At 44.0% G+C, this 24,802-nt stretch overlaps 1 protein-coding gene across 28 annotated transcripts in view; it reads right to left on the bottom strand.

Annotated features, from left to right (window-relative positions):
• The window catches only part of NEDD4L (NEDD4 like E3 ubiquitin protein ligase), a 1,724,212-nt gene that overhangs the window by 57,987 nt on the left and 1,641,423 nt on the right, over positions 1-24,802 (bottom strand). For all 28 annotated transcript variants that reach the window (XM_086960462.1, XM_086960464.1, XM_086960467.1 and 25 more), the window contains one exon: positions 18,849-18,908. In XM_086960462.1, coding sequence (XP_086816588.1) covers positions 18,849-18,908 — 60 coding nt within the window. The remainder of the gene's footprint in view (positions 1-18,848; positions 18,909-24,802) is intronic.

Raw genomic sequence — 24,802 nt, 5'->3', positions numbered from 1 at the left:
TGCCTTGTCCCAAAAAAGACAAGCTCCATTAAATGACATGTCAATTAAGTTTGCCTGGACATCGTCCGAGAAGCCAGTTGTTTTAAGTCAGGCATGGTGCCGCAAGGCCACAGTCGATGAAATTGCGCTGCCTAGCAAATCAGTTGTGCCAAGGCCACACCTTATGGTGAATTTTGCTGCATCCCTCCAGTCCTTAACCACCTGAGATCGCACAGCCCAGGCCTTTTCCGGGACTTGTGGCAGCACTTGCACAAACGTCGCCCAAAGGGAGAGGGCGAACTGGACCAATAAGCATGCAGTATTGAACGACCACAATGCCAGGCTGGAGGAAGAAAACAACTTGCAAGTGATTCCAGCCTCTTAGATTCCCTATCTGTAGGGTGGAAGGGAACACGCCCTAGGAGATAGAAGCCTGCACCACCAAGCTTTCAAGGGTGGGATGTTGGCTGAGAAACTTTGGGTCACCCGCAGCTGAACGATGGCAGCGTGCAATTGTCATTCACAGGACCCCATTTGCTACGGTTTGGACCACGTACTTAGAAGGACATCAGTAAGTGCTTCATTGAAGGGCAAAAGGGGTTGCAAGGGGGAAGCCGCAGTCCTGACCTGCACAGAGGGCAACTCAAGTCCAAGGACCCAGGCTGCTCTCCTGAATACCACGACATAAGTTGCCCTATTCTCCGTAGCCACAATTTGCGGAGCGAACATGCCAGTATCTGGAGAAGTGTCCAGTCCACTCGCCTCCCGAAGTTCCCCATAACAACACATCTGCTCTGCAGAAACATCCTGGTGTTCTAAAGGGTCCATAGACCCCTCCCAATTCTCTCCTGTGTCCAAAACAATCAAAATGTTCCGGCGACAACACAGAACTCTTGTTCTATTGATGTCGGAATCGGTGTCGAGCGACGGCGTTCCGACGTCGTCTCGTTAGGAATAAGGATGGGGCTGGAACAACCAGTGGAAACCAGCAGCCCCAAAGGCACCGACTTCGGGTCTGATGCCAGGGAAGGTCGTGATGGCATGCCCTTCGCCATCCAGCATCTAGGATCAGATCTTCGAGGCCCCACCGGTGCCGTGGCCCAAGCCAACGGCATCGAATCCGATGGGGCCCCTTCTGACCCCAACGGGCCCAGGGCTTAGCCCGCTTAAACAAGCGATGCATGGCCTCGTAAAATTCTTTTGTTTGAGCTGGGGTTGCTGCCGCTCTCGGAAAGGGAGGGAGGCACAAAGTCAACCCTTGCTCCAGCTCTGCAGAACTGTACCTAGAGCGTCGGTGCTCTTTACCTCGTTTGTCGACTGATGACAGTTGAGGTGAAGATCAAGTCCACTTAGACTTCTTCTTCTTCTTGTGCCTCTTCCCTGAGTGTTCCGTTGACCTAGAGTAGGAGAAAGAGGACTTGGGACTCCGGGAGCGGTCTTGCGACCTTCTCTTCTTCAAACGAAACGTGGACCTCCGCGGAATCTTGCTGGATGGTTTTAACTGCCAGGTCGCAAGGAGCTTCATAGCCCGCTCCCGGAAGGTCTTCAGAGCCACGGCCCAAAAGTGCGAGCACGACTTCACGTCATGGTCGCGCTCGAGACACCAAAGACAGATGAGGTGGGGGTCGGTTACCCACATCATGCAGTGACAGTCACCGCACGGTTTAAACCCGGTCTTCCTCAAAGACATTCTCGCACACAAAGAAAAATTTCAAATTCAACAAAAGTTGATAAAGGTCTATCAAAAAGAGGCAGAGGGTAGCTCTTCTCCCGATTGGCGCTTAACTGACGTGGAAAGAAAAGAACTGATGTTAGCAAGCCTGGGTGGCGCCCATATAGATTACTGTGACGTCATAATCGCCGATAACGACATGATGCTGAGCTGAATAGAGCCACTCGATGGTACGCACAAGGGGTATTGCTCCAGTAAACGTTTCCAGATCTAGCCTGACGCTTAGGAAATGAAAAGGTAAGGAATCTGTAGCAAGAAGTCTCTTTCAGATAAGACTTATAGTATTTGACTGGGCTGAGGGCACTTGCCAGTGGCCCAGACTGCTTTGAAGGGCACATTTGGTGCCCTCCTTACATACTCCAGTTTGACCCAGTTCAGGAACCCTTGGTTTTCGCTCTGGTGTGTAACTGGACAAAGGACATGGGAGTATCCTCCCCTCTGTCTAGCCCCTCCCCTGGGAGGTACTCATGAGTTGTTCCAACCCTTTCCTTAGGGTACCTATTTTATTTATAGGTTAGTGCTAGTTAGATCTGAAAGTATAAGAGCGCTTTACACAAGATGAAGTTAAAATAAAATAGCTTTACGCATAATGTGAGACACTTCGGTACAAGTACATGCATAAATCGAGAGAAAGAGAATTGTTAGGTAATTAGGGCAGTTACAGTATGCGGAAAATTAACCTAGCAGGAGTTAAAGGAGTTAATGATATATTAGACAGCTGAAAAAAATCAAACAGCACACCGGCAGCTAAGACTTTATTAGGCTGAAGATGAAGTCAAGGAAAGAAAAAAACAAGGCAGCAGGCCTTCTTTCTCTAGGCCCTTAGGACCTGGAACAACATGCCTGTACAATCCACCCCTTCCCAAAACATGCTCCAGTTTTGGAGGAGCTGAAGAACACTACATAACAGTACTACAACAGTCCACAAGGTAGCTAGCCCTCCACTCATTGCCTGAGCCTCTGTATTTGACCGTGTATAGCATTTCACTGCATTTCAGCTGGTTTGCACTATAAAAATAGAGCCTGCATGCACTTCATCAATGAGGCTATGTTGAGACCGTACCAGTGATATAAACAAGGCTCAAACTGACTACTTCCTCACTGAGGCAAGCTGAGGATATAGAAAGGAGCAAAAGCCTTCAAACAGAATCTGTTCCAGCTTTTTCGAATTGCGACCTCCTCTTCTTCAAACGAAACTTGGACCTCCGCAGAATCTTGCTGGATGGTTTCAACTGCCAGGTCGCAAGGAGATTCATAGCCCGCTCCGAGAAGGCCTTCAGAGCCATGGCCCGAAAGTCCAAGCACGACTTCAAGTCATGGTCGCGCTCGAGACACCAAAGACAGATGAGGTGGGGGTCGGTTACCCACATCATGCAGTGACAGTCACCTCACGGTTTAAACCCCGTCTTCCTCAAAGACATTCTGGCACACAAAGAAAAATTTCCAAGTTGACAATAGTTGAAAAAGGTCTATCAAAAAGAGGCAGAGGGTAGCTCTTCTCCGGATCGGCGCTTAACTGATGCGGATAGAAGAAAACTGAAATCAGCAAGCCTTGTGTGGCGCCCATATAGGTTACTGTGACGTCATAATGGCCGATAACTACGTCATGCTGAGCTGAATAGAGCCATTCAACGGTTCGCACAAAGTGTATTGCTCGAGCAAACGTTTCCAGATCCAGCCTGACGTTTAGGAAATTAAAAAGTAAGGAATCTGCAGCTAGAAGTCTCTTTCAGATAGGAAGTACAGTATTGGACTGGGCTGAGGGCCCTTGCCAGTGTCACCAGACTGCTCTGAAGGGCACATTTGGTGCCCTCCTTACATACTCCAGTTTGACCGAGTTCAGGAACCCTTGGTTTCCGCTCTGGCGTGAAACTGAACAAAGGACATGGGAGAATCCTAACCTCAGTCTAGCCCCTCCCCTGGGAGGAACTCATGAATTGCTCCAACCCTTTCCTTAGGGTACCTATTTCATGTATAGGTTAGTGCTAGTTAGATCTGAAAGTATCAGAGCACTTTACACAAGATGAAGCTAAAATAAAATAGCTTGACGCATAATGTGAGACACTTAGGTTCAAGTACATTCATAAATAGAGAGAAAGAGAATAGTCAGGTAATTAGGGCAGTTACAGTATGTGGACAATTAGCATAGCAGGAGTTAAAGAAGTAAAGGACTTATTAGACAGCTGAAACAAACAACCAACTGTCACAAAGGGTCTTGTCATAGAGAGAGATAGCGTGCGGGTTAAAGTATTTGTTAAAGAGAAGGAGTTTAGGTCCCTTTTTGAAGCAGGAGAAGGAGGGGTTACATGGAGATCTATAGGGAGTGAGTTCCATATCCTGGGAGCATTTCCAAAAAAACAGCGAGTCTGGGTGGATCTCCTTTTCAGTTTGGGAGGTATGAGAAGAAGTGAGTTGGAGCTTCTCAGGGTTCTGGTTCTTCCTGCTTTTGTAGGTTTGTTGTCTAGATGGTTGGGTGTGTGAAGGGCTTTGTGGGTGATGCAAGCAATCTTGTAAAAACATCTTCCTTTGATGAGAAGCCAGTTGAGGATCTCGAGGGCCGGTGTGATGTTTTCAAAGCATTTAATATATATATATATGTTGAGCATGGCCACCAGGTTTAGAACTGATCTTAGAGGGGGAGAGGGAGATTTTCGGCGTCCCTGTGAAGATGGCGTTCACGTAGTCTGGTTTAGAGGACTAGAGATTGTACTACCATCTTGAAAAAATCAGGGAGAATGAATGATTTAATTTTCTTGATTTGTTTTAGTGTGTAAAGTGCTCATTTGGTTGAGTTTTTGATGTGATCCTTCATTGACATGTTTTTGTCCAGTGTGATGCCTAAGGACTTTACAGAGTTGGACAGCGTGAGAAAGCAATTTAGGGTATCCAAGTTCTTGAGGCAGTTTTGGATTGGTAGAGGGTTACTTTTAGGAGAGTACAGTAACCCTCTACCAATCCAAGACTGGCTCAAGAAACTGGATGCCCTAAATTGCTCTCTCATTCTCACTTAAGGGCTTTCTTGTGGGTGGGTCCTTAGATTCGTCGTGGGACAAGACTCAACCCTGAAACTACGTCGCACTTCATTTGTCAGGACACTTGGACTTCGACTGTAACCGAAATTGCACAAAGGAAGATTCCTGCTGCTCCTGGTCTCGCTGCTCTTCAAATCCTCTTTGTTGTCTGTGCTTCATCCAGGTTGCTACACAGACCTGTGGGCATTAAAAACACCCAAAGAAATCTACCTTGGAGTGAAGAAGTCACACCCTTGCATCTGAAGGCACCGCAACAAAGCTGACTGGTCTGCTGCTCCTGTTGTCCTATGGCCTTCCCAAGGCACAGGAACCCAAGTGGTGCCCCCCTCCTACCCCAAGCCTGACCTGTCCTCGCTGCAATTTTGAGACCAGTATCCCTAATCTGCTGGGACCAAATCCCTGTGCACCGCGTCAACTTGCTGTTGCCAAAGCTTGTTGGCTCTGTACTCCAGAGATCTTTGAGCTACAAGAAGCTTCAGCCTCCAACACATCTACCCCCAAGATCGTCCATCGTCCATAAGAACACCATCAAAATCACGACCAGCTCCGACGATAACCTTACAACCGCCGAACACCTCCGCTTCCAGATCCACACCGACCCTAGGACCACACTCAGAGGCACCCTCATCTACAGGCCTCCAGGAACCCGTAAACAATTCAGCTTAGACCTCACTGACTTCATCAGTCCACATGCTCTCGCCTCCAAGAACTACATTCTACTAGGAGACCTCAACTTCCACCTGGAAAAGAAAAACGACAGCAACACCTCCACCCTTCTTGACAACCTGGCCAATCTCAGCCTCAAACAACTTGTTGACACCCCTACCCATGTAGCCGGACATACGCTCGACCCAACCTTCACCTCCAGCAAACATCTCCTTCGATCACACCACAGCTCTCCATTGGACGGACCACAGTTGTGTTCACTTCAGCTACAAAACCACCTCGACCCACAACCCTCCACAACCTATTCCCTGAAGAAAATGGAACAAAATCACCACCGACCAACTCCTCACATCGCTCAACCAAAACCCACCCGCCCTCTCATCGGACCCAAACCAAGCTGCCATCAAATTCAAACACTGGAACACTCACAGCGCTGACGAATTAGCACCCTTGAAAAACCGTCATACCAAACAAGACAGCAAAAAGGCCCCCTGGTTCAACGATGACCTTAAGAAATCCAAGAAGCTATGCCGTACTCTCGAGAAAACATGGAGAAAAAACCCAACCACCGACAACATGACTACCTTCAAGGCAGCCACCCGAAAACACCACCAGCTGATTAGATCCACCAAGAAATCAGCATTCAAGAATCGACTCGACAACAACGCCCATAACAGCAAGGAACTTTTCAACATCGTCAAAGAATTCACCAACCCCACCGCAGCCTCAAACGACATCACTCCCTCCCAAGACCTCTGCGATTCGTTATCCTCCTTCTTCTACAACAAAATTGCCCACATACACAACAGCTTCGAAAACAGTTCCAACGAACAATCCTCTCCACTCCCCTCAGAACCTAAACCGCCCTCTAACAACCTCAGCGCCTGGAACCCAATCACCACTGAAGACACTATCCGCCTAATGAATTCCATCCACTAAGGCTCGCCAACCGACCCCTGTCCCCACCACATCTTCAACAAAGCAGACTCCATCATCGCACCCCATCTCCGTGATGTCATCAACTGCTCCTTCAACTCTGCTACCTTCCCAGAAAGCTGGAAACATGCCGAAGTCAGCGCCCTCCTGAAGAAACCCACAGCAGACCCCTCTGAACTTAAAAACTACCGCCCCATATCCCTCCTCCCATTCCCGGCCAAAGTCATCGAGAAAGCCGTCAATTGCCAACTCGCCGCCTTCCTCGAATCAAACAACTCCCTCGATCCCTCACAGTCCGGCTTCCGAGCCAAACACAGCACCGAAACCGCCCTCATCGTAGCAACAGACGACATCCGAACACTTCTGGATAACGGAGAAAAAGTGGCCCTCATTCTACTCGACCTCTCCGCCGCCTTCGACACTGTCTGTCACAGCACCCTCATACAACGCCTCAGCAACATCGGTATAAAAGGAAAAGCCTTGGACTGGATCATCTCGTTCCTAGCTGGGAGAACTCAGAGAGTCCGACTTCCCCCATTCAAATCAAAGGACACCGAAGTCATCTGCGGCGTATCACAAGGATCATCACTCAGTCCCACCCTTTTCAATGTTTACATGAGTCCACTCGCTTCCATCGCGCGTCAACACAACCTTAACATCATCTCCTACGCTGACGACACCCAGCTGATCCTTTCCCTCACCAACGACCCCAACACCGCCAAAACCAATCTTCATGAAGGCATGAAAGAAGAAGCCGTATGAATGAAAAACAGCCGCCTAAAACTTAACTCAGACAAAACAGAAGTGCTCATCCTAGGATCATTCCCCTCTGCCTGGGACGACTCATGGTGGCCTTCGGATCTGGGCTCAGCACTCATACCCACGGACCACGCACGTAACCTTGGCTTCATCCTAGACTCCTCACTCTTGATGACCAAACAAGTCAACGCCGTCTCATCCTCCTGCTTCAACGTACTTCGCATGCTCAAAAAAATCTTCCACTGGATCCCCGCCGAGACAAGAAAGACTGTCACCCACGCACTGGTTTCGAGTCGACTAGACTACGGAAACACCCTCTACGCCGGAATTAAAGCCAAATTACAGAAAAAACTCCAACGCATCCAAAACGCATCAGCGAGACTCATTTTGGACATCCCTCGCCAAGATCACATTACCGGCCACCTGAAAGACCTCCACTGGCTTCCCGTCAACAAGAGAATAACATTCCGTCTCCTCACCCACGCACACAAGGCCCTCTACAAGCTAGAGCCCGAATGCCTCAACACCCGACTATCCTTCTACACACCCACCCGCCAACTAAGATCCTCCAATCAAGGCCTCGCCGCAGTTCCGCGTATCCAAAGATCCACTATGGGAGGTAGATCCTTCTCCTACTTGGCGGCCAAGACCTGGAACTCACTCCCCACTCACCTCCGCCTTACACAGAACCACATCTCCTTCAGAAAAGAACTTAAAACCTGGCTATTCGATAAATAATGATCCCCCTCCCCAAGCGCCTTGAGACCCTCTGGGTGAGTAGTGCGCTATATAAATTCTTGAACTTGAACTCTACACCATAGGCCTCCATCTATGGAGAACTGCTCAAAGTCATCTTGCGGCTCCCGTGCCTTCAGCCTGAGGGTCCTCCTGAGGGTCTTCTCTTGCTTCAGTGGGCTCCTCTGCTTGCTCAGGGTCTGCGCTCTCTCCAAAGAAAGTGAAACTGTTCAAGCCCTCGTACTTTTATGTCTGGATGGTGGTACTACCTTGTTCCCTGGCCCCACTAAGGGCATCCTACAAGCTGCAGACCATCTCATCAACACCAGAATGGATTTTTATTGGCTCCGCTTGCCAGTCTGCACCATCTTCAAAACCAGCATTATTAGCTGCACAACATGCCCCCTCTCTATCTGGGTCACAAGCTTACCACCTCCGGTGGGTCTTGGCACACCAGCAGCTAAGACTTTATTAGGCTGAAGACGAAGTCAAGGAAAGAAAACAACAAGGCAGCATGCCTTCTTTCTCTAGGCCCTTAGGACCTGGAACAACATGCCTGTACAACCGACACCTTCCCAAAACCTGCTCCTGTTTTGGAGGACCTGAAGAACACTACATAACAGTACAACAACAGTCTACTTCCACTCTCAGAAAGTAGCTAGCCCTCCACTTACTGCCTGTGACTCTGTATTTGACCGTGTACAGCATTCCACTGCATTTCAGCTGGTTTGCACTATAAAAATATGGCCTGCATGCACTTCATCAATGAGGCTATGTTGAAACAGTACCAGTGACAAAAACAAGGCCCACACAATCACCCAAACTGCCCACTTCCTCATTGAGGCAAGCTGAGGATATCGAAAGGAGCAAAAGCCGTCAAACAGGACCTGTTCCAGCTTTTTCGACTCCTTGTTTTTCCCTGCTGGAAAAGTCATACAGTGTCCTTAAAGTGAACTTAGTAGCCTTGGTGAGCCCCTTGGGCGTCTTTACTTATCCAATAGGTAGGTGCAAGCTCTGGATGTCCGGGATAACCCCAACGCAAGACACCACTGAAAGATGTATGGAAATGGCTCTTACAGGGTTATTTTTAAATCAAAACCGAAGTTCAGTGTTCCATGGAAGTGCCACTTTTGTGAAAGAAGGAAAGACTTGAAAATAGTGAACAAGAGCCAATATGCTCAGAACAAATGTACAGGGCAGATCGAGCTCAACATCCAGTAGTAGGTGGATGTCACAGATTCAGAAGATGCCAAGATTCTAAGAGCTTCCATTATTTAACATGTAAAGTTCCAGAGAAAATCCCAAGTTATCTGTGAAAGATGTGCGAAAGCAGGAATCTCGGGACACTGAAAGGTCACCAATTTGAAGGTCTCCAAGACAGCAAATCTAGGAACAGAAGGCATCAGGTATGAAGCTGTGACCCATACAAGACCAATGCTATAAAACACAAGGCTTCTGTTGCAAGATTTTGCTGCACAGCCAAGTCAGAGGCCAAAAGGAAGACAGACTTTTTTAAGCCATAGTATTTCGAAAAAATCGGGAACTTATCTATGGAAAGAAAATGTCAATTCAAGTCCTTTGGTTAAAATATGAACACATTTGTTAAGGCACACTGGCGCTTTTAAAAGAGGCGCATGGGTGGTGAATAAGGCACCTTTGATTGGACAAGCTCGTCACTGGTACCTGCAAGGTAGTATGAGTGTACTCAAACAGAGACGGATGGAGGAGGTAAACAAAACATCTCCAGTATTGGATTTTTCATAGATGCAAATGCTTGAATAATTCCCAGTCGTCGAAGTGGGAGTCCTATGGTACTGTAATAAAGCAATGTGTATTACAACAAGACTGCATGACAATGAACTATACGTTTTATAGCCTAGCTATGCCTTTATGTTTTTATAAATAAAAAAGGCACAAAGTACAAACTTTAGGCAATCAGGTGACAGCACCATCTAGATCACTTCCAAGAGAGGCTGAATCCCTCAGATTGTGTACTGCATGTAATGTGATGGGAGTCTCCTTCACCTCTTCAAAAGGAATTTACTTCCAAAAATCATCACTTCTACTACCTGCATATTCTGAATAGACACCATGTTGCAACTCACCAAAAAAGGACTTTTCAGATCCTGTGACACTTATGGGAAGAAGAGGCTTCATTCAGATGACTAACATAAGGAATGTAAATATTGCCACTGTCCAGAGCATAAGGGGAGAGACTGCAAGATATGTCACACCTTTTCTCAGAAGACTCTGAAAGACAGAGTAGGTAGACTTTGTGGTGGCTACAAAAGCTGAAAACTAAAGAGTTACCTTTTTCTGAGGAGGATGGTGATCAGTCTTCATCTACTTCATATTCCCTCAAAAGACAAACAAAATAAAAAAATCACCTCAGATCCACCTTCAAAGGCCATTAAGAAATCTAAACCTACTATTACTGGGCACAAAGTGGCATGAGGACCTTCCTTACTCCTTCAAAAAAGTAAATATTGCTTTAGAAAACGTTCACCAAGAGTCTACAACTCCTTCCCTGAAAGACGCCCTTCCTAAATGTGCTTTAGTCTTTTGCATCAACAACAAAATCCATGAAGAAAGTGTCAAGCTCTGCAGTTGTATTCTTGACGACAGCGATGACTGTCAACAACCGCGTCTATGGTAACGATAACATCTGCGTTTACTACAGCATCATGGTCAGGCGACGATCATAACAATGAGGATATTAAAAAGCCAGTAGTCACAGATTCTTCTGACAGTGTCCCTCCTCAACTTCCCGTCGACGGTGAAGGTTCCATCAATGATACAGTCCTCACCGGCGCAATCCCAGTTGCTGATGACACTGTTATTGATGGCGATACTGTTGATGATGCGTTGACGATGCTGCGGTCGACGACCTTACCATCATTGAGTAAACAGTCAACGCCAACAGCAAAGACCCTGCATAGATGACATTTTCTCCATTGTCTTTGATCGCTATAAGAGATAAACCGTCTGCAGGCACAATTCTGCCAGCCCACACCTCTCCAAGTAAGGTGTTGCCCTATCCACCCCTTAGATGAGGATGACTGCACTGCTGATGAAGGGCCCTTTTGGTTAGCTCATAGCCTGTCACAACTACATGTCAAATGCAAGGTCTTTGAGGATTATGACAAGCAATAGCAGGATGACTATTACTCTACGAGAGAGCACTCAGAACTATACCAACAAGAATAATCAATACAAGACCAACAGAAACCTTGAATTCCTATGCTTTTGTCTATGGTTACCAATGTGCAAAGTATGCTCCAAGACTATGATAGCAGATTCCCACAATCTGCACCTGCTATGCCACAAGCACCAAGGTCGGTGCAAATTCTGCAAACTCCAACATCGCTACCACAACCATCTCATTTGCTTGAGGCACCTGTCGCCACTTTAACAGAGTTGCTGGATACTTTGGATGACCATCCAGCTGACAATGCTTCATCTATGGACGAAGAGAGTGAAATACAAAACACTACCTCAGGTGCCAATGAGTGGGACGACTATCTCATCCCCACTCCATTTCCACCCGCGGTGACACCAGTAGACTCTCTGCCAGAGGACATTGGCAGCTTTCGTAATTTGATAGAGAGGAAAGCCAAACAATTTTAACTTCTACTGGTCCCTAAACTATCGGACAGTTCACTCTATGATTTTAAAGAACCTACCAAGAAATCGGTTAGGGTTATCCCGATTATAGATTTTATTTGGGAAGAAGTTCTTAAAGCCATGAAGAACCCGGTTACGGTTTCAGCAGTCATCCCAAGTTGAGACAAAACATATAAAGTCCCCAGAGACTCTACAATTCGTCTGATTGGGCAGCCAAAAACACACTCAGTGGTATCCCAAGTGGTGCAATGTCACTCTAAGAACCCATCCACATCAATTTCCTACCCTCCGGAAAGGGATGGTCGTCAGCCTGATAATATTGGGAAGAGATTCCCCTCAATGGCAGCCATCACAGTTAGAGTTTTCCGCTCTATCTTAGGCCGTTATGACTGCCAAATGTAGTTGGATGTCTACACTTACATTGACTTACTACCAGAGGATGCCAAGCTGGAAGCTTGAAATATTCTACAGGAGTGTGAAAGAATATTTGCAGAGATAATCGACTGCGTCATTGAAGCCTCTTCTACTGGGTTCAGGCAACTTACTGGAGTGGCTGTTCTCAGTGGACAAGGATGGTTAAAATCCACTTCCTTCCACCCTAATATCCAAAGTGAGATACTCGACATACCCTTTGACGGCGAATTGTTATTTGGCAAACACAAGGATGATACGCTGAAGTCCATCAAGGTTGACACTAATACAGCAAAGTCCCTGGGGGCTCTCCAGTATTGGAAGCAGCCCTTTCGAGGAGCCAGAGGCAGAAGTTTGGTTTTAGTGCCTGTTACATCACTTTTGCAATTTCACAAACGACATATGTTAGCAGGTCCGGCTTTTGGCCTGAGAAACCTGGATGGATGACAGTGCTCACGCAACAGACATCACCAGCAGTTTAGGATACATCCAGGCCGCCAGAGCCGTTCATAATCTCCAGAATATCTATAAAATGTAATAGTTTGTTTACTTTCCTGACCATCCCTGAATTTCCTTTTCAGCCCCTCCCATAGGCTCTCACTCCAGTAAGCAAACAAATAGGTGATTCAGGTGAGAAGACGAGAGGGGGAATGCAGGTTCACAGGTCAGTCACTGCTCTAAGGTAATCCTCCAAAACCTGACGTGTGAGGGCAAAAAGTGGAGGAAGATCAGCCGGGGCCAAAAACCCAGGGCACTGTAGTCGTAAGTATATGTACATCCTGTACATCTGCATTACTGAAGGCTGTGCCTTAATGCAGTAGCTACCCCAACCTGTCAAAAGCACTGTATCCAGGATATATTCCCGACTCAATGGCATTTGCACTGTCCCCAGATCAGACTCCTCCAGTTTGGTCAGGAAGTTAGAGGATTTTCCGTCATTGATCGAGCTGTACTCACTGTACCAGCTTCACGAAACATTTGCAACAAACTCCTTATCCCGGTGGTAATGGAACAATTTTTAAAGTGGGGGTAGTTCCATACATCAGTCCCAGGTGGCTAAAAACCTAGGGATTAAGATTGACAACGGCCTAACACTGCGATCTCAGATAATCGGTCTTACTGGCACCTGTTTTGGCCTGCTCCGGATGTTGCGCAAGTTTCTCCCCTTACTATCGGAGGAGCATAGGAAGATTACAGTGCAGGCGATAATTGGCTCGAGAATTGATTATTCGAACATTCTTTATCTCGGCCTGCCAGAATATCTGCTTCAACGGCTGCTGGTGGTCCAGAACTCGGCAGCACGGGCAATTTTTGGACTATCTCGCCGTCCCAGAGCCTCGGGCCTCCTGCAGTCACTGCACTGGCTCCCCGTCCGGAAGCGGATCATTTTTAAGGCCTTGACTCTGGCGCATAAAGCTCTGCATGCCTCAGGAGCGAAATACCTTAAAAAAAGGCTTGCCTTTTACCATCCAGCCAGGCCCTTGAGGTCAGGATCCTTGTTCCTCGCCTCGGTTCCGCGTGTAAAAAGGGCTCGTATTGGAGGCCGTTCTTTTAGACTGCTGGCCCCCCAGCTATGGAATACGCTTCCAGTGGCATTGCGCAGTACATCAAACTTACTGGCTTTTAGGAAGGGTCTCAAAACCACCTGGCTTTTTACTTCTTAGTTGTTCCCTGGGGTTGTTTTTCTGGATCCTCTTTTTTCTGTCTTTTACTTGTTATGTTATGAGATAGGTGTGCAAACCAAAGCGCCGGGACACTCTTTGAGTAGCCGTGCGCTATATAAAATCAAGTATAACATAACATAACATAACATCATTGAAGTCTTAGGGACTGAATTATTCCAGTGTCACACAAAGAATAAATGTAGCATGAGTCACGCCAATTTAGCAAGAGAGTGGTACGGGTGTAGTGAGTAGCTTATGATGCATTTTGGAGCACACTGTCACAAATATTTTACTAATGCATAGTGTGGCAGGGCCCTGTCATTTGCAGACAACATATTTTATATTGGACATTCACTTTTACTGAAAATTATCAAACACAATGGTTGTGGAAATAGAGTTTAAGCATATATTTATCATTTGTGCATCACCAGGTAAAGCTTATTTATTGGTTTGGTCCAATTAAAATTGTTGTTTCTATCACTGTTCTAAATGTTTCTTGCTGCTACCTTGCATGACAAAGTTACATTGTATTGGCCTACCTTGTATAATAAAGTTAAATTATATTAACCCATTCAGGAAGAAATAAAAATGACTTTCACTCTTAATGGCATATAGTTTGTGGCTGTGCAAGCGTTTAATTGTTAATAGTGGTGAGGGATATTTCCCCTTCAGTGGGGCTTTATAAGTTATTAGAGGTTTAAACCTAAAACAGGATAGACTAGGTATACTAATGGGTTTTTAGGATTCAAGCATTGTGGCACAAGACAGTATTTAGGGGATTTTAGGATTCACAAAGAGCCGATTACTTAGGTTTGGTAATGCTTTTTCTGGTAGAGGCTACATTCAACTGCAGATTCTGCACTTTTTGAATATACATCAGGTGTCAGACTGGATCTGGAAACTTTTGAGCAGTACCTCAGTGCGCAAGAAGGTGGCACCATGATGTTCTGGTCCAGAAATGAGGTGCAGGGGCTGGGGATATATAGGTGCCATTCACACACGCTGGGCTGTGTGAGGCTGCATGTGTCCCCAGACAAAGCCCTAGCAGCAAATTGGTTTGACCGGTGTGTTGATTCCTAAACTTGGGATCTTATTAATGAGTACGACCAAATTCACAGAAAGGGGACAGTGGGAGAGTCGGTGAGGAGTGTGCGGTTAGAGTCTCTTCCACAAAGCGCATTACAAAAGGTAAGTAACTTGTTCTTCTGATAGAAACTTCCAACTGCAGATTCCGCACCTTTTAAATAGATACCAGAGCAGTACCCATTAGGAGGTGGGCCTGTCAATTGGGACATACTAAGAAGTCTTGTATGACCAAGCAGGCGAAATACCCTTTTTGGCGTACCTGGCTGTCCAGACAGTAGTTGTTCATGAACGTATGGAGCGACGCACATGTAGCCACCTAGCAGAAGTCCACGACTGGAACTAAACGTCAATGAAGTGGTTGAGCTTTAGCCCTAGTGGAATGGGCTTGCACAACTTCTGGAGGCTGCTTTCTGACCAATGAGTAGCAAATCTTGATGCAGAGTACGATCCAAAGGGAGATAGTCCTCCTTTGCATTGTCGTGTCTATTTTAACTCCAGTGAACCTGAGCTGATAAGCCAGCAGGAACTAAAAGATGAGTGTACTTTTGGGGTCCAAGCAATGAAGTCACTCTCCGTCTTCAGAGGGGGAGGCAGAGCGTAAATGACGGCAAGGTGATAGTTTGACAGACGTCGAACAGTGTCCAAACTTTTGGTAAGTAGGATGTTCGTTTCTGCAGAACCAGCTTGTCTGGGATGAAGGTAGAGTTGAAGCTCACTCACTTGCTGTGCCAAGGTGATGGCGATGAGGAACACTGTCTTTGGGTGAGGAGCAGCAAAGGGACAGCTGTGAATTAGCTCAAAGGGATTGCACATCAAACATATAAGGACCACGGCATGACGTAAGGAGAGGAAGGAAATAATTACTGAAACATTTTCCAAAAACGCATCACAACAGGTGGCCTAAATAATGAGGGCTGGTCCGGTAACCGTAAGAAGGCTGAAAGTACCAAAAGTTCCTCCTTAAATATGCTCACAGCAAATCTTTGTTGCGCAAGAAACAAAACAAGGACGTCTGATAACTTGGCCTGGAGGGGTTTTAATTCGGCAAGTGCTGTACCAAACCACTTATCTGTCCCAATGACAGGCGTATACCGCTTTTGTCGTGGGACGTCTGGCTGCCTAGATGACATCAACCACCTCCGGAGGAAGCCTGAAGGTGTTCAAATGTTGCTTAGTATGTAAGCATGAAGGTGGTGTTTGGGAGTTTTGGGCACAGGAACCTGTCTTGTTGCTGCGACAGAGGTGCAGCCTGATCGAAGGACATGTGCTCAAGCACAGTAGTTTTGGGTACCATACTCTCCATGTCCAATCTGGGACTATAAGGATGTCTATGGCCCAGTCATTTCTGAGCTTATTTAGTATTCAAGGCATGAGTGGTATAAATCACAATGCATACAAAAGTCCTTAGTTCCACTCTAGCTAGAATGCATCTTCTAGTGACAGTCGCCTTGGACAGTCAGGGCACATAACTGCTGATATTGCACATTTTCAGCAGTAGTTGAGCCCGTAAACCCTGCCAGCAGCTCCTGAATGGATGATATGGAGCAAGTATCTGATCTAGAGAACCATCTTAACCCCAAAGGGGCGCATTGGTCACCATTATCAACTCTGGGTGTGGTAGGGAGAGGGGTCTGCTGCTGAACCATTTGAGGTCCAGTAACAACACTGCAGATCTTTCGCAGTCTTTTCTGAGATCAGGATGTGGTTGAAGAGGTCCCCTTCATGTGCACTGAGACTTAAGATAAACTGAAGAGACTACATATGCCATCTGCATGCTTGATCAGCAGGATGCAGGAGGCCATTAGTCCCAGTAGACGCATAGCTAAGCTAAACACACTGAAATCCAAGAGAGGCTGAAAGATTGGGATCATAGTCTGAATGTCTGGACCCTCCTTTCTGGGGTAAAGGCACAAATACGAACTGTGTCCATAATGGCTTATATTATTGGGAGCATCTGAAAATTCAGGTCTAACTTTGGCGCATTGACAGTGAGCCCATGAGATGGCAGGATGTTCAATGCAGTCTGGAGGTAGGTCGTGGCAACCTGGGGCAAACTCACCTTCAACAGCCAGTCGTCGGGGGAAGACTGTGAACCCTGACCTTCGAATGTGTGCTGCTACCACCGCCATCACTATTGTGAACATCAGAGTGGCACTGATGAGACCAAAGGGAAGCACAGTGAACAGAAAAGTCTCCTGTCCCACCGCGAACTGCATGCAGCGCCGATGGGCAGGCAAGTCCTGGGCCACGTTGAGCATCTTGAGTTTGTCCTCTGTCAGAAGTTCCGATCACAGTCGTATATAATGAGAAACGACCAGAAATGGTAACACGTATCCCATCTCGAATGAACACTGCCACCAAAAAACATCAATTTCAACCAGGCATGGTGACAGATGGCAACACCAGTGCTGATGGCTTTCCAAATGGAATCTGTGATATACACGCCACAGCAGATGGTAAACATAATGGCATCACAGCCATCCTGAATGGTCTGGGTTAGAACAGAACAAGGTTTTCGAGGACCCCCTGGGCACAGTTGAGCAACCGAATACCAGAGAGTGTGGGTATAGAGCCTCAAAGGTAGCTGGCTTTGACTGGCCAGAGCCAAACATGGGGGAAGAAAATACCCTCTTCCCAAAGGTCTCTGCACTGTTAGATTTGCTATCCCAGGAAGTAGTCCGGAAGGCATTCAGGTTTTTCTGAATGGTGGAAGCTTGCTAATCAATTCGGGGGGAGTAGCTCCTCTTAAATGGGAAATGTCAACCCACAGTCCGGTGGAATCACAAAGCCGACCACAGAGATCTCAGGGGATCCGACTGGTCAGATCTTACTGCCTTCACAAACCTGGTAAGGTGTCATGCTTCATCATAAGGTGCTTCTCGTCAAGCAGGCGCTGCAATGCCGCACGGGCCTGAGGGCTCTTTATAGCAGATATTTTGATCCGTTGATGCCGTTGGATGTGTGCATGAAAGGGTATCGTGCGGAAAATAAGGTGGTAATAGGGGTGTGTACAAAATAGTTTAAGGTAACCATAGGAGTGCTTAAGGTGTAAAGGTTCCTTGACTAAATAAAAACAGAGGTGTTATCCTTCAGTCACAATGTACCTTGATAGCTCCAAATTTAAGTGATAAGGTGGGGTCAACATGTTTAATGCCTATGTTGCAAGGAGGCGCCAATAAAATAAAAAAATTAAATCATAGGATAAAATCATATCAACTTCTGACTCTATTCCACTTAACGGTTGATTCTTAATGTGACAACAACAGGGAATTTCTAATTAAGAAGCCTCAACTTTTGTTTTAACTTGATGAAAATATTCAATGCAAAAATGAAGGACATGTTAGGAGGTTGACATAAATCATGTATCGGGGAAAAAGAGAGGGGGCTGTGATAACTTCCATCTATATCTAATAAGCAGAATTATTTAAAACAAGTTGAAGGACATGTGAATACAAATATATAGTGAATTTGTCCTCACTGTTGACTGTATTTAAATGTAATTAGGAAAATAGAATCCCTTTCCGATTGACAGTGTAAGGCAACAAAACAATGAGACTTTAACTTATTTGGTCTACATCAGGGGAATTTGCACTTGGAAAATTAAAGACAGAGAAAAGGTCTTCATTCGGTAAGTCCCATATTCCAGGATTAAATATATGATTAAAATCACAAACTAATATAAAACACAGCATTTGTGTAACGTGAAATTCATGTATTAAGGTCCTTTTCTACATTTTCCAATTGATTGGATGAGGTTCTAGGATTTATAAATGAGATACAAATGCAAAAAAACACAAAGTTTCAGAGGTTACCTTTTCACAGGCTATGCTCTTAGTTTGATTAAGAAAGGAGCTCTGATTACTACTCCTGGGTGAAAGCAGGTGAGAACAGTTCAGCAGCCATTACCTCCTGTGCCATGAGGATAAAGGCCGGACAAGCAACAGGGGATGGCCACTGATGCGAAAATGCCTTAAGGTCTGATGATCTAAAGATGTTGGCTAATGTGTAGTTTGCTGCATATTTATCACAGAAAATTCTTACAACATAAAAAGACACTACCTGGAAGAGTCAAAATCTTGATACTGTATGTTAATACAAACACAGTTACATAAATAAAAGCAAAGCCTTACATGTACAAATAGCAATAACTTGACATCCATTTAAAAGTTCTGTACAAATATTTGCCCTTTTCGCAACTTACACATTTGTTTTTGAACTACTCACCTCCAGCTCGTTTTCATCAAATATTTTAATTAAGTCAATGGGAATTAGTTCTGTGAATCCCTGCAGAAAGAAAGCACAAATTTACATTCATTACGTTTCTAAAAATCTTATTTGTAGGTCTGATGTTAGTCAAGACCATCTGTTTTTACTCTTAAAAAATACAATTATATATCTATGTATCTATCTATATCTATATCTATATCTATATATATATATATATATATATATATTCACTGAAAAAATCATAGGTTATAGACCATATATAGTTAGGAATTAGCATTTACAAAACCTTATTTTACTCACACAAAACCATTGAAATTCCATATATAGTTAGTTGCACTAACTATATATCGCGCACCCGCAATCCACTGCTGATGATGTCACATATTACATCATTCATGACATGGTCAGTGACATCACTGATGACATCACTGATGACATCTCAAATGACATCACTGATGACATCTCAAATGACATCACTGATGACATCACTGATGACATCTCATTTGACATTACTGATCACATCACTGATGATATCATTCATGTGATAATACGATGAACCTCTTCAGACTCTAATATAACCTTAGATACAATCAGTGTAAACAGACACTCACAGACTGTCACTCATCCATGGAGTTACTCACACACCTAGTCAGTCATGCAAAGAATCAATCACACCTCCATTTCCTCAACTATACAGTTATACAAACTTTACTTATTCAAACATATACTAACACATATTTACTCTCTTATACAATCCCTGATACAAGTTCACAATGATCCATACAGCCACTCACACATTCACTGGCTCTTATGCACAGTTATTTATATATGTCAACTCTCACATGTACTGTGTTTTACATATGTACTTACTTTGACATGTAGCACTGAGATATCCATTCACTCACCAATACACTCATGCACACAGTCAACCGCCCATACAGCTGTTTCCACATGCACTTTTGAAACCATACATCTAGTGAATCAACTGCTCACACATCTATGCACAGAGTCATACACCTCCCAGCCACCCACACACACACTCAGTCTCCCATACAAATACTTGGGCAACCAATCAATAACCCATATAGTTACTCATATAGCTACTTATCAACACATGCAACAGTTTACAGAACAACAGACATAATGATGCACAAATTAAGACAGTTTAGTCACTAACCCATGCACTCAGTGAGACACATTTAATCACTCACTCATACAGTCAGTCATGCACCTACTAAATCCTTCATCCAGACACTTATACATCCACTCATTCTTCAATATGTAAGACATATTTTAACTTTACAGAAACATACAGTCACTGGATGTTGTCATCAGTGATGTCATCAGTGATGTCATTTGAGATGTCATCAGTGATGTCATCAGTGATGTCACTGACCATGTCATGAATGATGTAATATGTGACATCATCAGCAGTGGATTGCGGGTGCGCGATATATAGTTAGTGCAACTAACTATATATGGAATTTCAATGGTTTTGTGTGAGTAAAATAAGGTTTTGTAAATGCGAATTCCTAACTATATATGGTCTATAACCTATGGTTTTTTCAGTGAATTTTCAAGGTTTTGTAAATGCTAATTCCTAACTATATATGGTCTATAACCTATGGTTTTTTCAGTGAATTTTAAAGGTTTTGTAAATGCTAATTCCTAACTATATATGGTCTATAACCTATGGTTTTTTCAGTGAATATATATATATATACATACATATATAAACATATATCATCTGTATATCTATATAAATACAAACATAAATGCATGCATACATATACTTATATGCATACAGATGCATGTTATTTACATGAAAGTTGAAAAAACACTAATAAAAGCAAAGCTAAAAAGCCACCTCATTACAAACAGAATGGCTTTAACTTAAACGAGGGCGAGATCTATTGCATTTTCAATGCTTGTTTACTTTGGTTCCATCAAGAAGGCATTCAGATGTGTCAAACATTTGCCATAAAATCTGAATGTTAGCACTCTAGTTGCACATTAGATCACTGTAGTAAAGATACTGCTCACCAGGGATGTCTGCTGCTGGTATTCAAAGTGCATGTTTCAGTCTGCATGTCAGAATTTTTTTAATGAAATAGAAGAGGATTTGAGAAGTCACTCAAAATGATCCCTAATTTTTCTTTCTGAAGCACTAATCATACTTTCTATGGCAAAATTAACCCCCTCATGTTGTTCCTTTTTAAATTGAGTGTTTTCAGACTTACCACTTCATTCCAATCAAGATGGCTTCTGGTGTGCCATACTTTTGTCATAAGTAAGACTGTTAGCGCTCTAGTTGTTCTTTAGAACACTCTGGGACATTCTGTCATTGGGCTATACTTGGGGTACATCTGGGTGATATTTGGGCTACATTTAGGCTCTTTTGTCTCTGGTGGCCATCTTGGAAGACTGTATGTCAGAATGTTTTAATGAAATTGAAGAGGGTTTGAGAAGTCACTCAAAATGTGCCCTAATTTTTCTTTCTGCAGCACTAATCATAATTTATATAGCAAAATATACCCCCTCATTTTGTTCCTTTTTAAATTAAATGTTTTAGGAGTTACCACTTTATTCCAATCAAGATGGCTTCAGGTGTGCCATACCTTTGTAATAAGTAGGACTGTTAGCGCTCTAGTTGTTCTTTAGAACACTCTGGGACATTCTGTCATTGGGCTATACTTGGGCTACATCTGGGTGATATTTGGGCTACATTTGGGCTCTTTTGTCTCTGGTGGCCATTTTGGGAGACTGCATGTCAGAATTCTTTTATGAAATAGAAGAGGATTTGAAAAGTCACTCAAAATGTGCCCTAATTTTTCTTTCTGCAGCACTAATAATACCTTCTATTGCATAGTATACCCCCTCATTTTGTTCCTTTTTAAATTAAATGTTTTAAGAGTTACCACTTTATTCCCATCACGATGGCTCCAGGTGTGCTATACCTTTGTAATAAGTAGGACTGTTAGCGCTCTAGTTGTTCTTTAGAACACTCTGGGACATTCTGTCATTGGGCTATACTTGGGCTACATCTGGGTGATATTTGGGCTACATTTGGGCTCTTTTGTCTCTGGTGGCCATTTTGGGAGACTGCATGTCAGAATGTTTTAATGAAATAGAAAAGGATTTGAGAAGTCACTCAAAATGTGCCCTCATTTTTCATTCTGCAGCACTAATCATACTTTCTATGGCAAAATATACCCCCTCATGTTGTTTCTTTTTAAATTAAATGTTTTAAGAGTTACCACTTTATTCCAATCAAGATGGCTTCAGGTGTGCCATACCTTTGTAATAAGTAGGACTGTTAGCGTTCTAGTTGTTCTTTAGAACACTCTGGGACATTCTGTCATTGGGCTATACTTGGGCTACATCTGGGTGATATTTGGGCTACATTTGGGCTCTTTTGTCTCTGGTGGCCATTTTGGGAGACTGCATGTCAGAATGTTTTAATGAAATAGAAAAGGATTTAAGAAGTCACTCAAAAAGTGCCCTAATTTTTAATTCTGCAGCACTAATCATACTTTCTATGGCAAAATATACCCCCTCATGTTGTTTCTTTTTAAATTAAATGTTATAAGAGTTACCACTTTATTCCAATCAAGATGGCTTCAGGTGTGCCATACCTTTGTAATAAGTAGGACTGTTAGCGCTCTAGTTGTTCTTTAGAACACTCTAGGAGGCTGCAGTAGAACACAAAGGAATCAACTGACAGTCTCTGTCCTTGTTGGATGTACATGTTTTACTGAGAATGTCAGACTTTATTCTCACATGACTGAGAAAGATAATGTGAATTTACAGAAAATATGCTTTCAGTTTAGCTTATAGATCCCCTTCCAAACCACTGTGGGAAAATCATGAGATATTAGTTTTCTTTCAAACAATATTCATGATATCACAGAGAAGGTTTTTTCACATGGTAAAATCACCTTAGAACCCACCACAATTCCTAAAACGAGTATGGTACCATCAACAAATGATTTATAATGTAACTAAAGTCCTAAAACCCTCTATTAACTACAATGCTTTTTAATGAGGTGCTATCATGTATATTGGTCCCAAGATGGCTGCCAACACTTCTTGGATGAAGTGCTGACAGCCAATCAGATCAGATGTGTGGTTAGGCTCCGCCCAGATATATATCTTTTTTTGAACCTAAATTACTCAAAATCCACTGGAGCACATATATTGAGACCTAGCAAAGGCACATCGGGCTAACAGTCCCTACAATTTTGCAAAGTTTCGTGCAAATCCATTCAGCCGTTCGAGCTAAAAGTGAGGCCAACCGCCGTATGGAAATTAACATGGGAAAAATGCGTTTTGGGACCCCCCTTTTTTCTCGGCCCCCCCCCTTGATGAAACCCCCCCAAATTGTCAGGGGCTGCTCAGAAACAAAATGTTCCATTTTCCTGAAAATTTCAGCCAATTCCGTCCACAAACGCCAAAGTTATTAGACATAGAATTTTCAAAAATCCCATAGAGAAAAAATCCTAACTATATATACCTACTGGCGACCGCCAGTAGGTAATATATATATATATATATATATATATATATATATATATATATATATATATATATATATATATATATATATATATATAGTCAATTGTAATTTTATTGGCTAACTTTTCACTGTGAATGCATCCTGCTCTTTCACAGGGAACACACACAAAGTAGTTTCCTTTGAAGCCAGAAACTACTTTGCAATATGTGCTTTTTCAGATTAAAAAAAACTCTGCTTTTGGTCCTTTTTAGGTCGAAGCCTACCAGACAGTGCAGCTGTCTGGTTTGCTAAATGGCATGTAGGGCACATTCAGAAAGCTGACCTAGGAAAGCATTCAGCCCATGGGTTTCCATGGGCTTTGTAACTCACATTTTCTGGATTTTTATTTGCTGGATTTATTTGCTTCAAGCAGCCCAACTCTCGTAACCAAACCTTGAGCATTGAATTCTTCCACAAACTCCCTTTCTACGAGCAGGCTTTTAAATCGTATCCTTATCTTGTCACATTTTCTGTGCATTCAAAGACAGAGGTCAAATGTCAAGCTATCTCTTCTGAGGAAGATAGGTATTTACTTCTCTTTCTTGAACTTTAAAGTGAGAGAATTTACGTGACAATCCTGCTGAGTATCCATTTTAGAGGAGAGGGTGTAGGAGGTTTTCTTTTTTTTGCACCAAACTTTAATGGTCATTTCAATTGAAAATGTGTTGTCTATTATGGCAGTGCACTCCACTCTATGCCACAACACTCCTTTCTACGACATGCCACTATACTGTACGCCTCTTCACTCTAAGACACTCTTTGGCACGCTAGGCGACTTTACCCCACTCCAATCTATGCCACTTGCTCCATGACACAAAACGCCACTACACTCCACACCACTTACCCTACTCCAATCTATCCCACTCCGTTTCAACGGCCCCCTATCACTTTACTACAATTTACCTTAATCTACTACACTCTAACCTACCCCACTCCATATAGCCCACTCCAATATCTTCCACTCCAATTTACCCCACACCACTTCAATCTACCAACTTCAATCTACTCCAGTCTAACTTACTCCACTCAATCTATCCCAATCCACTCTACTACAAATCAATCTACCCCGCTCCACTCTACCCCACTCAACTCAATCTAACCCAATCAACCTCACCCCACTCCAATCTACCCCACTATACTGCAATCAACTGAACTCCACTCAAAGCCCAATCCACTCTACTACAATTCAATCTACCCCACTCCACTCTACACCACTCAACTCAATCTAACCCAATCAACCTCACTCCACTCCAATCTACCCCACAATGTCCCAATCTACTGCACTCCACTCAAAGCTAGTCCACTCTGCTCCCATCTACCCAAATACAACTTACTCCACTCCAATATCCCTGACACCACTCCAATCTACTGCACTCCGCTCTATTCTACCCCACTC

This window comes from Lissotriton vulgaris, chromosome 3_1, assembly GCF_964263255.1.
Source record: "Lissotriton vulgaris chromosome 3_1, aLisVul1.2, whole genome shotgun sequence".
NCBI lineage: Eukaryota > Metazoa > Chordata > Amphibia > Caudata > Salamandridae > Lissotriton > Lissotriton vulgaris.
Note: the sequence above shows the minus strand (reverse complement) of the source record. Positions and strands in the feature narration are given on the sequence as shown.